The sequence below is a fragment of the Microcaecilia unicolor genome, chromosome 1 (genome assembly GCF_901765095.1).
Source record: "Microcaecilia unicolor chromosome 1, aMicUni1.1, whole genome shotgun sequence".
NCBI lineage: Eukaryota > Metazoa > Chordata > Amphibia > Gymnophiona > Siphonopidae > Microcaecilia > Microcaecilia unicolor.
Window position 1 is genome coordinate 204,373,342 of NC_044031.1, and position 14,600 is coordinate 204,387,941.

The 14,600-nt window shown below is 47.1% G+C and overlaps 1 protein-coding gene across 1 annotated transcript in view; it reads left to right on the forward strand.

Moving 5' to 3' along the window:
* LANCL2 (LanC like 2) overlaps positions 1–14,600 on the forward strand; it is a 161,215-nt gene that overhangs the window by 71,598 nt on the left and 75,017 nt on the right. Inside the window, exon 3 of the mRNA XM_030207281.1 lies at positions 4,161–4,368. Coding sequence (XP_030063141.1) covers positions 4,161–4,368 — 208 coding nt within the window. The remainder of the gene's footprint in view (positions 1–4,160; positions 4,369–14,600) is intronic.

Here is a 14,600-nt window from a genome sequence, read left to right on the forward strand (position 1 = left end):
GACTGCCGCCACACATTGAGCAGAAGATTTCAGTGTATTATCTACAATGACGCCTAGTTCTTATTCTTGGTTGCTGATCCTCAAGATGGGCCCTAGAATCAGATAACTATGATTTGGATTATTCTTTCCAATATGCATCACCTTGCCTTGTCCACATTAAATGTCATCTGCCATTTGAATGCCCAGTCTTCCAATTTCCTAAGGTCTTCCTGCAATATTTCACAGTCCGCACATGTTTTAACAACCTTGAATAGTTTTGTATCATCTGCAGATTTAATCACCTCGCTCGTTGTTCTGGTTTCCATATCATTTATAAATATGTTAAATGGCAGTGGTCCCAGTACTGTCACTGTGGCACTCCACTGTTCACCCTTCTCCATTGAGAGAAATGACCATTTAATCCTTCCCTCTGTTTTCTGTCCAATAACCAATTTCTAATCCATACCAGAACATTGCCTCCTATCCCATGACTCTTTAATTTTCTCAGGAGTCTCTCATGTGGAACTTTATCAAAAGCTTTCTGAAAATCTAGATATATTACATCAACTGGCTCACCTTTATCCACATGTTTTTCACGCCTTCAAAGAAATGAAGCAAATTGGTGATGCAAGACTTACCTTGGCTGAACCCACATTGACTCTGTCCCATTAAATCATGTTTGTCTATGTGTTCCGTAATTTTATTCTTTATAATAGTTTCCATTATTTCGCCCGGCACTGAAATCAGGCTTACCAGTCTGTAATTTCCCAGATCACTCCTAGAACCCTTTTTAAAAATTAGCGTCATATTGGCCGCCCTCCAATCTTTAGGACGATTCTAACAGCAGATCAGCAATTTCATGCTTGAGTTCTTTGAGTATCTTTGGATGTATGCCAACCAGTCCAGGTAATTTACTACTCTTTAATTTGTCGATATGGCTCAGTACATCTTCCAGGCTCACTGAGATTTCTCTCAGTTCCTCCACATCATCACCCTTGAAAACCGTTTCTGGTACAGGCAGATCTCTTACATATTCCTTAAAGACCGAAGAAAAGAATATTGAGGTTGAATCCTATGTTAAATTGGTGAAGGATTGGTTGGTAATGTACAAATTGAAACACAATTTGGAAAAAACTAAATTCTTTTAAGTATTTAATCCTCTGCAAACTACTTTTTGTCAGTCTTATAAACAGTTCTTATTGGGGGTGGTTTTGGATGCCAAGCAATCTTTTTGAGAATTATGTGGCGCTGTTAACCAAAAGGTTTGTATTCATTGAAGGGCCCTTTTACAAAGGCACACCAAGAAGTGTACTGTGGTAGCATGGGCATGTGTTTTGGACGCACGCTGGACCATTTCTTCATCGCATCTGGAAAAAAGGGTTTTTGTTTTTGGGCCTGGAAATGAACGGGCAGCAAATAAAAACCAGTGTGTGTCTATTTGTGGCCTGAGCCCTTAACGCCACCCATTGACTTAGCAGTAAGGGCTCATGTGTTACCTGCGCGGTAACTGTCTAGCACGTGCCAATTGCCGATTTCCGCTGGGAACGCCTCCACGGTAGAAAATAGAAAATTATTTTCTACCGCAGGTTTTCGGCACATGTCAAACTGAATTACTGCCAGGTGCACTCGCCAGCTGGGTAGTAATGCCTATTTGACATGTGCAGCACTTGCGTAGGCTCTTAAACACCTTTGTAAAAGGGCCATTTAAGAAGCCTGAGAAGAGTCGGACACTGTTTTGAGCTAGTGCAATTTAGGCTGATCAGGCTATGATTCTGAGTCAGCTAGATTACTGTTTAGCGTACTTTTTGTGGGCTGTACTTGGACATTTTACAAAAGGTTGCAGACATTGCAGAATATGGCAATTAAAGTAGTTTATTCAATGGGCAAGTTTGAAAGTGTGACTCCATTACTAATTAAAGCACACTGGCTGCCGTTCAGGCTAGTCTACTTCAAAGCTTGTACGACTATTTTTAAGATATTGCATGGTATAGCACCACAATACATGTTGTTTTTGGTAGCTTTTCCCAATCTTAACAATGTTAGGCGGCCAAGAGGTACTTTTATGTTATATTTAATAGACTGAGAGGAAGGTAGATGAAAGAAGGTTTTTCACTCTTCCTTTTCTTTTTCAGGCACCAAATTATGGAATGAACTTCCTTTTGTGATTGAGCATTTTAGCCTTATGTCATTGCAAAAAACATGACTATTTGAGAAGTTTTTTAATTAAGGATTATGATGATTTTTTTCCCACTTGTACTATGTTATTGAATGTTCTCTGTACTTTCCTAAGTTTGCCTGGTTCCTTTTTCATGTAAACCGCATAGAACTTTACAAGGTGTTTGTGATATAGAAATAGGTTTTAGATAAAGCAATGGGGAATGCAGATTATATGCTTGGTTCATAAGGAAGGGTATTACTAATAGGAAAAGGGAATACAATATTGCCTTTTTAAGTCGTTGGTGTGATCCTACTACTACTACTTCTACTTATCATTTCTATAGCGCTACTAGATGTACGCAGCGCTGTACACTTGAGCATGAAGACAGTCCCTGCTCAACAGAGCTTACAATCTAATTACTCCTAAAAATAAACAAAATTAACCAAAACAAAAAAAGCACATCCATAACAGGAATGTCAGAACTTTAAAACGCACATTTGCATGCTTAGTGTGCATCTAGGAATAGATGCACCTATACAATAGCTAGCAAGAATTACCATCTCCTGGGGAACTAGGTTCAATTCCCACTGCAGCTCTTTGTGACTCTGGAAAGTCACTTAACCCTCCATTGCCCCAGGTACAAAATAAGTACCTGTACATAATATGTAAACCATTTTGACTGTAACCACAGAAAGGTGGTATATCAAGTCCTATCCCCTTGCCCTTATAGAATATTGTGCAGCCAGATGCACATGGAAATCCTACCTGAGGAGCTGTGTTTAGTTCTGAATGCTGTAAGATATCAAGAGAATGAAAGTAGATCAGAGAAGGGCTGCCAAAATAATGAAGGGCCCTACAGCACAAGCCCAACATACAAAGTGTAAAGCAATCACAATTTACTGAACCAAGAAAACCAGGATTCAAATCCCACTGTTTCTTCTTATAATCTTGGGCAAGTCACTTAGCTTTCCATTGCCTCAGATTTAGACTGTAAGTCCTCCTGGGACAGTGAGATACTTTACCTGAATCTAACTCACTTTGAGCTACTACTAAAACACACATGAGCTAAATCCAAAATGTTATTTAATTTACTGTTTAGAAGAAAGAAGAGGGGAATATCGTGGAAATATTCAGATACCTGACATGTTTCCATATGGTATCAGCAAGGAGCATTCTCTATTGAAACAGAAGCTCGAGGCCAAAGAGCAATAACATGAAGCCGGAAAGAGAAGAATCAGTAGAAATGCGAGAGGGTAGATGAGGGAGTGGTGCTGATGAGGACAGGAGGACAGGTGGAAGAGTTAAGGGGATGACAGAACTGTACCAGGGAGCCAAAAAGCTACCTGTGCTGTCAAGTTGATTGTGTTTCCTGTGATTACCACAGTGCTGGAAAATTATTCGGAAAGTAATTGTAAGTGCATGTTTGCTGTACTCGGAACCTCAGTTTGCTTCAGCAGTGATGATGATATGAATTAGGTTACGTGAGTCACTTCTTGCATGTGGCATGATGTATTAACAAAGCAGAGTGTATAATTTTATGCCGAGATGTTGGTCAGTTGATTGGCCCCTAGGTATCTGAATGACTAGTTGATAGTTTTCATTATAATAATCCTGTGTAGCCATTAGTCTTCAGAAGGCAGATCAATAGTCTGTTTAATCACCTTCAAGCTCTGAGTAGCCCTGGGATGTTCCGTTCTCAAGCTTGTAGGATTTTATTATAAGGTAGTGCTGAATGACCTTTTGTTTAAAAGGTTTGTATGCTCCATCTGCGGTTTTCTGCAGTTTCTAATGCTTGTGATTTCTCTCAAGGTTTTTAAAAATCTGCCATTTGTTACCACATATATATGTAGAATGTAAAATCTAGACTATAAGAGGAAGTAAAAGAAAATAATAACTTCTTATTCTCTGTTTTTATCCGCTTCTGTTTCTCTCTCTCTTTCTCTCTCTCCAACCCCCCCCCCCCCCCCCCCCCCCCGGTGTATTTTTCCTTCTCTTTCATATGTTGTGGTTGGGTGTGCCACAGGCATAGCCCTTTTGTATCTGCAGCTGTTCCGTGTCACAGGAGATGCATCCTACCTACAGCGATCCTTGGATTATGTGAAAAGAATTCTTCGCAATCTGAATGGACGAAGGGTCACCTTTCTCTGTGGTGATGCCGGTCCACTGGCTGTTGGCGCAGTGGTGCACCATAAGCTGCAGAATGAGAGTGAATCTAAAGACTGCATTACAAAGTAAGAGTTTGAGTGTATAAAATTTTGTAAAAATAGCTAAGTTGTTGAATGTGTCACATTTATGCTGGCTCACAGTGAAGAGTGCTAGTGTCTGCTAGAAAGTCCACCTAGCCTTGGGCTGCTTTTGACCCTAATAAACCAGCAATGTGTGACACAATGTGCCTTTTTCGGGTGATTAGAGGGGCATGTCAATTCCTACTGTGTGAGATCTGTGGTGATGCTGGTTGCCATTCTGTGGCCTGCTTTCCTTCAGGAGATTTGCAGAGTTATTGAGTGGAATTCAGTCCACACATTCACATCACAGTATTATCCGGACACAGCCTTTGGGTGTGGTATAGTCCAACTCTTTGTTTTGTTTTTGTTACATTTGTACCCCGCGCTTTCCCACTCATGGCAGGCTCAATGCGGCTTACATATTGTATACAGGTACTTATTTGTAGCTGGGGCAATGAAGGGTTAAGTGACTTGCCCAGAGTCACAAGGAGCTGCCTGTGCCTGAAGTGGGAATCGAACTCAGTTCCTCAGTTCCCCACGACCAAAGTCCACCACCCTAACCACTAGGCCACTCCTCCACTTCTAAGGCCCTTTTTATAGGTTTGTATTATTTTTATTTCTAGATACTTACATTCCACCTATACAGCTACCAGATTACATTCAATGCACATAAGAAATTAAATAAACAAGTCTACTACAATCAATACTTTACAGTAATTCATGTATATGTCTTTCTGTTTCTCACTCCCATATCGCTATATATTTCATGGGTGGTGTGCCTCCCCTTCCACACCCTCCTCTAAAGGCAATCTCTCTCTCTCTGGGTTTCCTCTGTCTGTAATTCTCATTGGACCCTACAGTGTATAAAGTCTTTCAACTGTCTGTATTGAAATGCCTCATGTTGCAATAGCCCATATACCTCTGTTGATTCTGCAAGATCCAGTACCTGTCCCTCATCCACTTTTGGCCTAAACTATAAAAACCTGCAGATTCCCACCTCCTAAATTCTGAGTCATCTTTCCTTGGTTGAAAACTGCTAGCAAATCTTATAGATGTGAGTTCAAAAAAGTCTCTAGTTTTAAATTGTTTGAATCTGACATGCCTCCAGAGTTCCAGCATCACGTGAATAAAAGGATTGCTGTCTACAGAGAGCTTGCGAAGCTCCTGAGTAGTTAAGCAGGATATTGTTCTAAGGATTTTGTTCTAAGGATATCCTTCTTATCTTAGACGTCCACACCCAGAAAACTAATGGATGAATCTGTGCAGCTTTATAATATTGCTAGAAGTTAGTCATTCCCATTCCTCCCTGAGGACAAGGGAAACAAAGCACCCTGGGGGGGGGGGGGGGGCCCCTGAGGCGCCAAATATATCTAAACACACTTCAATTCAAGACTCTAAAGAATTTTCATTAAGGGGATTGGAAGATCAGTGAATAGATATAGCAAATTAGGCAAAATTATCATTTTTATCACATTTATTCTCCCCCACCAGAATACTGTCAAACCATCCCATCTTTCTAAATCTTCCCACAAATGTCAGGTTAAGGGTAGATAGTTAACTTTATACAGATGTTCCCAGTATTCAGTAATATTTACCCCTAGGTATCTTATATAATGTGGAGCCCATTTAAATAGGTATTGTCCTTGTAAGTGTGCTGCTCTCCACTGTTCTACGTTAGTATACAATATTTCTAATTTTGTCATGTTGATCATAAAACTGGAAAGCAGTCCATAATCATCTAACAGGGTCTTCCAAACTGAATAATATATTGTCAGCATATAGAAGAATTTTATGTTATTTCTCTTGAAGGGAAATACCCTTAATAGCTTTTAAATATTTAATATGCTCTGCAAAGGACTCCATCACCAAGGGGAAAAGCAGGGGCAACAGAGCCCAGCGTTGACGAGTAACACTTTATAACTCAAAAGCATCAGTATACAAGCCACTGATAAGTGTACTTGTGAATGGTTTCCTATATACTGTATTGTCCCCACCCAGTCCATAAATTTCCCTTGGATTCCTACTTGTGCTAGTGTGCGCTGCATGAAGAGCTAAGCGACCCAGTCAAAGGCCTTCTCATCATCTATTGGCAGTATCAATTCCGGTCTATTAGCAAATTAAGTATGCCACTTCAAGTGCAGTGCCTGCCTAATATTATCGAAAGTTTGGTGACCCTCAATAAATCCTGCCTGATCCTCAGTAATCAATGTGAGCAAAACCCTTTGGAGTTTATTGGCCTAAATTTTAGTAAAAATCTTAGTCTGTTCCATGCAGGAATATGGATCGTTAAGACCCACAAACTGTTGGGTCCTTTCCTAGCTTGGGAATTACTGTGATGCCTTCAAGTCCCCAGGAATGTGGTATTTCTCCTGTTATGTCCAGGGAGCAGTGCCAGATGTTTAAGAATCCTTTTGTTCACACAGTGATGATGTGTTACCCAAGAAACTCCCATTTCAAGAGTTTGAATAGAATGCTGAAGTTTACCTAAAAAGGCATCTAGCCCCCAAGAGTCCTTTGGAACTTGAGAAGAGTAGAGGAGGAGTAAAATTGCCTTAATTGATATGCAGTATCCTTTGGTTTCTTGGCCCTTCACAGCTACTATTCTATTCCACACTTTCTTGGATCTTAGACATTGAGCCAGGATCTTACCTGCTTTGTTATTCTCAAAGTAGTAATGAGACTTGTGCATAAATATCTCTGCTCCAGTCTAAAAGCTTGGTTTATTATCATATTTAGTTTTGAGAAGGAATACTAACAGGGTGGTTGATGGATATATATTGATTCTCTAGGATCCCGATCTCTTTTTCAAGCTCTAGTACCCTAGGATTCCTGTCTTTTTTTTTTGGGGGGGGGGGGGGGGGGGGGTTTGGTTCCTTGCATTATAACTCATAATGAGGGCTTATTTTCAAAGTACTTAGACTTACAAAATTCCATAGGTTATTATGTAACTTTTTTAAGTCCAAGTGGTTTGAAAATACGTCTTAATATCTTCTTGCATGAAAGCCGTAAGGGTATCCCATGCTACCAGAACTGAAACCTTTTTCTATATCACTGTTTCGAAAATATGCCTGCATTTTGAGGTCCACAATCTTATGGAAGTTTGGTGCACCCAGAGGGGCAGCTACTGAAAAGCAGTCCTAAAGTAAACCGCCTAGGCCAGTGTTCTTCAGTGTAAGGTCCACAAACCTTGGGAGGCACCTGTTCATTCTCCCACCCACACCCCCGCATTCCTCTAATTTCCTACTCACCTCTAAAGGAAAAAGTGATTCGAATTCACTCCTCCCTCTAGTGCTGCCATCTTTCAAAATAGAGGTGCCTGACTTCTAGCAGTGCATTCTGACCCACCACTAGGGGTCATTCTGCCAAATAAGGCAATGATTCAACCATTTGCTTATTTGGCAGACTGACCCCTAGCAGCACATTGGAATGCACCACTAGGGGCCATGTACCTCTATTTCAAAAAATGTTGGTGCTAGAGACTGGAAGGGGAGAGAAAGAAAAATGCTTGACCTGGTTGGGGAGGTTTGGAGGGAAGAGGAAAAATGCAGGATTTAGTTGAGAAAGAGAGATTGGTGGCATAAGCCTAAATAAAGGGGGGCGTTCGAGAGAAACATGGATTGGTGAGGATGGATGTCATTTCCTTATAGAGAATCCCTAGGGTAGTAGTAAGACTACCGCTACGGTTGCCATTTTGGAGATGGTGCCAGCCAGGGCAGGAGCAACTGGGGATTGCTCCTGCCCGAAGGTCAGTAGACCACCAGGAAAGCTTAATGGTAGGTCCTTTCAGGGTGGTGGTAGGGGGCCCAGTTTGAGGGGGTGGGGGAAGTGATCAAGGGGTGAAGGGGATGGCACAGGCTCTTGCCCAGGAGCACTGGGCCACAACTGTGAGGCCCAATGCTCCTAAGTCACTGGAATAACACTGCTTGTACCCATATTCATATAGCAGCTGCAGTTGAATGAGTATTTGCCATGGACTGTTCGTCCCAAATTGCTTGTGGAGCTGTTATGATTGGTTAAGTAGTAATGGTTGGTGATGAACTGTAATATATATTAAAACCTGACACAATATTAAGCCCTACCAAGATCACTCTTGCTGTAGCACTTCTGGCTGCAGACTGACATCGGAGTACAGGAGATAGTGAATTGAGTGTTTGGAATTTGCAAACTTCATTTTATTAAAAAAAAAAGACATTACAATTTGAATATTCATGAGGGGGCTTATGCCATTTGTTTACATTTATACAGGTTTAAGGTTTCTCTCTTGAGTGCTATGTCTTGTTAGTTTGAATTCCTAGCACTACTACACTTATTTATCTAGGATACCACTCCTCCCACCTACAGTGTGCTGCAGTACCATGATTGAGCGTTTTCCAAATTTTGCAGGCTGTTTGTTTTATTTTGAGATTGGCATAACCCTCTGAAGCTTGTGGCATAATTCTGTGAAGCTTGAAAGTGTTAAGCCATGATATACCCCTCCCCCTTCCCCCTGGCAGGCTGGAAGTAAGAAAATGAGGCAGTATGATTTGTCATGACTTTACCTCTCCCTGAAAACCAGTGTTCTACTAGTTTCAGTTCTTAACCCCCCCCCCCCCCCTTTGTACCGTTCCGCAAGAAAAAGTGCCCACCATTGGTCTAGACACAATAATACCTTTGTTAAATGATGCATGAAAATACAGGCCTGGACTTCATTCTCCCACTGTGTTGTATTATTGAAACAAGACTAGGAGCAACACATTGCTTTAGTAGGCCTGTGTTTAAAGTAACTATCAAAAAGGAGTTATGTTTTATGTCCCTCTAAAGTATAGTACGCTAAGGGGCTCATTTTCGAAGAAGAAAAATGTCCAAAGAGTGGCATAAACCGGCAGATGGATGTTTTTCTCGCAAAAATGATCAAATTGCTATTTTCATAACCCATTGTTTTTAGATGTTTTCTGAAGTGCATCCAAATCGCAAGGGGCAAGATTTGGGCAATCCTAACAGACGTTTTTCTGCCATAACAGAACGTTTTGGTCTAGTCCTGTTTTAATAACAAGCCACAAAAAAGTGCACTAAATGACCAGATGACCACTAGAGGAATAAAGGAATGATCCCCCCCCTTATTCCCCCAGTGGTCAACAATCCCCTCCATCCCCAAAGATATGAATAAAACAATACATACCAGCCTCTATGACAGCTTCAGATGTTATGGCCAGTCCTATTACAGTAGCAAGCAGGTCCCTGGAGTAGCCTAGTGGGCAGTGCAGTACACTGTACAGAAGGGGACCCAGGCGCATAATCCACTCTGTTACACTTGTGGTGGAAAGTGTCAGCCCCCCCCCCCCCACCAAAAATCTACTCTGTCTACATGTAGGTGACACCTGCAGCCATAAGGGCTAGTGCAGTGGTGTATAGTTGGGTACAGTAAGTTTTTGGTGGGTTTTGGAGGGCTCACCATACAATATAAGGGAGTAAGGGTATGTTCTCCGAGGACAAGCAGGCTGCTTGTTCTCACAACTGGGTGACGTCCGCGGCAGCCCCCACCAACCGGAAAAAGCTTCGCGGGACGGTCGGCACGCAGGGCACACCCACCGCGCTTGCGCGGCCGTCTTCCCGCCCGTGCGCGACCGCTCCCGCCAGTTCCTTTTTTTCCGCGACTGGAGAGAGTTGTGCTTTGCCGCTCTCTCTGTTTTCAGCCGCCGGATTTCGATCGCGTTTACGCGGATCGTCGCTTTTCTTTCTAAAACTTCTTGTTTTTTGGTTACCGCCGGTTTCCTTTTTCAAAAAAAAAAAAAAAAAAACCTGAGCGTGTGGAGCACGCGCTCCCCTTTTCCCTCGCTTCTAGCGGGGACGCCACGTTGCGGCCTAGTGGTCGCTCGGTCGTTTCTTTTTCGAGGTGTGATTCCAGCCACCATTGACGACTTTGGCTTCGCCGACGCGATTTTTCCGTCGATGTCCTCGAAGGTCCCGAGTGGATTTAAAAAGTGTGGTCGCTGCGGCCGGCCGATCTCGCAGACCGACACCCACGCTTGGTGCCTCCAGTGCCTCGGGCCGGAGCACAATATCAAGTCGTGTTCTCTGTGTCTCGGTCTCCGGAAACGGACTCAGGTTGCGAGGCAAGTTCTGCGGGACCGTCTTTTCGGAACTTGCGCCGGCCCCTCGACGTCGACCTCGAAGGCATCGGTATCGACGCCCGGCCCTTCGGTACCGGTATCGATGCCCGAGACATCGGCACCGATGGCAGCGACCCCAGGAGAACAGGTCCCGTCGGCCCGCCGGTCCTCCGGTGAGAGTGGAGGTGAGAGGCCGCGTGGGCAATCGGCCCCGGTCACTCCCTCAGCTCGTGGGCCGCGGGACCGAACCCTGTCTGACCCGGTACCTCGAGACCGAGGGGGATCGACCTCCTCCTCCTCCATGCCTTCCGGCGCCGGTGACGGGCATCGCAAGAAGGATAAGAAGCGTCGTCACCGGTCGCCCTCGGTGCATCCGGATATCGGAGAGGAGGCGACGCCGAAGCGTCATCGTCGAGAGGAGAGGTCTCCGTCGGTGGTGGAGGTACCGACGCGTCGGGGTTCCGGCACCTCGGTGCCGTCTCCTGGCCCCCATCAGCTTCTGCCGCCGACGCCCCTACCGGCCCCACCGCCTTTCCCGGCAGCGGGCCTGGACGAGTGCCTCAGAGCCATCCTTCCGGGGATCCTGGAAGGGCTGATGCGCCAGGCTGTGCCGGCGCCGGGGGTGCTTGCGCCCTCGGCGCCGATGACTGTGGCGCCGTCGACACCGTCGCCGCTTGCGGCGCCGGTCTCGACCGCCACGCAGGTGGAGTCGACGTCGATGGAGGGAGCTCCGTCCCCGCCGGCGCGGGAGTCCACCGCTCGACGACACCGAGACCTCGGTGCCTCGACGTCGAGCCGGGCCCGGTTCAGGACTCAGCTACATGAGCTTATGTCCGATACCGAGGATGAGGACTCGTGGGGGGAAGAGGAGGACCCTAGATATTTCTCCTCAGAGGAGTCTACGGGCCTTCCCTCGGACCCCACGCCTTCACCGGAGAGGAAACTCTCACCTCCCGAGAGTCTCTCCTTTGCCTCCTTTGTGCGGGATATGTCTATTAGCATTCCCTTCCCCGTGGTCTCTGTGGAAGAGCCGAGGGCCGAGATGCTCGAGGTCCTCGACTATCCATCACCACCTAGAGAGTCCTCCACGGTGCCGCTGCACAATGTCCTCAAGGAGACACTGCTTCGGAACTGGGTGCGACCATTAACTAACCCCACCATTCCCAAGAAAGCAGAGTCCCAGTACAGGATCCACTGCGACCCAGAGTTAATGCGGCCACAATTGCCCCATGACTCAGCGGTCGTGGATTCTGCTCTCAAGAGGGCACGGAGTTCGAGGGATACCGCCTCGGCGCCCCCGGGGCGGGAGTCTCGCACTCTGGATTCGTTTGGGAGGAAGGCCTACCAATCCTCCATGCTCGTGACCCGCATCCAGTCATACCTGCTCTATATGAGCATTCACATGCGGACCTATGTGCAACAACTGGCGGACCTGGTCGAGAAGCTCCTGCCGGAGCAGTCCAGGCCTTATCAGGAGGTGGTCAGGCAGCTGAAGGCGTGCAGAAAGTTCCTGTCCAGGGGTATCTATGACACCTGTGACGTGGCATCTCGTGCTGCGGCCCAAGGTATAGTGATGCGCAGGCTCTCATGGCTGCGTGCCTCTGACCTGGACAACCGCACCCAGCAGAGACTGGCCGGCGTCCCTTGCCGGGGGGATAACATTTTTGGTGAGAAGGTCGAGCAGATGGTGGACCAACTGCATCAGCGGGAAACCGCTCTCGACAAGCTCTCCCACCGGGTGCCTTCAGCATCCACCTCCACAGGTGGACGTTTTTCCCGGGCCCGGCAGGCTGCACCCTATTCTTTTGCAAAGCGTAGGTACAACCAGCCGGCCCGAAGGCCTCGTCAGGCACAGGGACAGCCCCAGCGCGCTCGTTCTCGTCAACAGCATGCGCCTAAGCAGCCCCCTGCGCCTCCACAGCAAAAGCCGGGGACGGGCTTTTGACTGGATCCACGGGAACATAGCCGCCCTAAAAGTGTCCGTACCGGACGATCTGCCGGTCGGGGGGAGGTTAAAATTTTTTCACCAAAGGTGGCCTCTCATAACCTCCGACCAGTGGGTTCTCCAAATAGTGCGGTGCGGATACGCCCTGAATTTGGCCTCCCTGCCTCCAAATTGTCCTCCGGGAGCTCAGTCTTTCAGCTCCCATCACAAGCAGGTACTTGCAGAGGAACTCTCCGCCCTTCTCAGCGCCAATGCGGTCGAGCCCGTACCACCCGGGCAGGAAGGGCAGGGATTCTATTCCAGGTACTTCCTTGTGGAAAAGAAAACAAGGGGGATGCGCCCCATCCTAGACCTGAGAGGCCTGAACAAATTCCAGGTAAAAGAAAAGTTCAGGATGCTTTCCTTGGGCACCCTTCTGCCAATGATTCAGAAAAACGATTGGCTATGTTCCCTGGATTTAAAGGACGCATATACTCACATACCGATACTGCCAGCTCACAGACAGTATCTCAGATTCCGCCTGGGCGCACGGCACTTTCAGTATTGTGTGCTGCCCTTTGGGCTCGCCTCTGCCCCACGAGTGTTCACCAAGTGCCTCGTGGTGGTAGCGGCCTACCTACGCAAGCTGGGAGTGCACGTGTTCCCATATCTCGACGATTGGCTGGTCAAGAACACCTCGGAGGCGGGAGCCCTCCGGTCTATGCAGTGCACTACTCGACTTCTGGAGCTGCTGGGGTTTGTGATAAATTACCCAAAGTCCCATCTCCAGCCAACGCAGTCTCTGGAATTCATAGGAGCTCTGCTGAATACCCAGACGGCTCAGGCCTACCTTCCCGAAGCGAGGGCCACCAATCTCCTGGCCCTGGCTTCACAGACCAGAGCGTCTCAGCAGGTCACAGCTCGGCAGATGTTGAGACTTCTGGGTCATATGGCCTCCACAGTTCATGTGACTCCCATGGCTCGTCTTCACATGAGATCTGCTCAATGGACCCTAGCTTCCCAGTGGTTCCAAGCCACCGGGAATCTAGAAGATGTCATCCGCCTCTCCACCAGTTGCCGCACTTCACTGCTCTGGTGGACCATCCGGACCAGTTTGACCCTGGGACGTCCATTCCAAATTCCACAGCCCACGAAAGTGCTGACGACGGATGCATCTCGCCTGGGGTGGGGAGCTCATGTCGATGGGCTCCACACCCAGGGTCTGTGGTCCCTCCAGGAAAAGGATCTGCAGATCAACCTCCTGGAGCTCCGAGCGATCTGGAACGCACTGAAGGCTTTCAGAGATCGGCTGTCCTGCCAAATTATCCAAATTCGGACAGACAATCAGGTTGCAATGTATTACGTCAACAAGCAGGGGGGCACCGGATCTCGCCCCCTGTGTCAGGAAGCCGTCGGGATGTGGCGTTGGGCGTGCCGGTTCGGCATGCTCCTCCAAGCCACGTACCTGGCAGGCATAAACAACAGTCTGGCCGACAGACTGAGCAGAGTCATGCAACCGCACGAGTGGTCGCTCCATGCCAGAGTGGTACGCAAGATCTTCCGAGAGTGGGGCACCCCCTCGGTGGACCTTTTCGCCTCTCAGACCAACCACAAGCTGCCTCTGTTCTGTTCCAGACTTCAGGCACACGGCAGGCTAGCGTCGGATGCCTTTCTCCTCCATTGGGGGACCGGCCTCCTGTATGCTTATCCTCCCATACCTTTGGTGGGGAAGACCTTACTGAAGCTCAAGCAAGACCGCGGCACCATGATTCTGATAGCGCCCTTTTGGCCCCGTCAGATCTGGTTCCCTCTTCTTCTGGAGTTGTCCTCCGAGGAACCGTGGAGATTGGAGTGTTTTCCGACTCTCATCTCGCAGAACGACGGAGCGTTGCTGCACCCCAACCTTCAATCCCTGGCTCTCACGGCCTGGATGTTGAGGGCGTAGACTTCGCTGCGTTGGGTCTGTCTGAGGGTGTCTCCCGTGTCTTGCTTGCCTCTAGGAAGGATTCCACTAAAAAGAGTTACTTTTTCAAGTGGAGGAGGTTTGTCGTGTGGTGTGAGAGCAAGGCCATAGAACCTCGTTCTTGCCCTGCACAGATCCTGCTTGAATACCTTCTGCACTTATCAGAGTCTGGCCTCAAGACCAACTCAGTAAGGAATCACCTTAGTGCGATTAGTGCTTACCATTATCGTGTGGAAGGTAAAGCCATCTCTGGAGAGCCTTT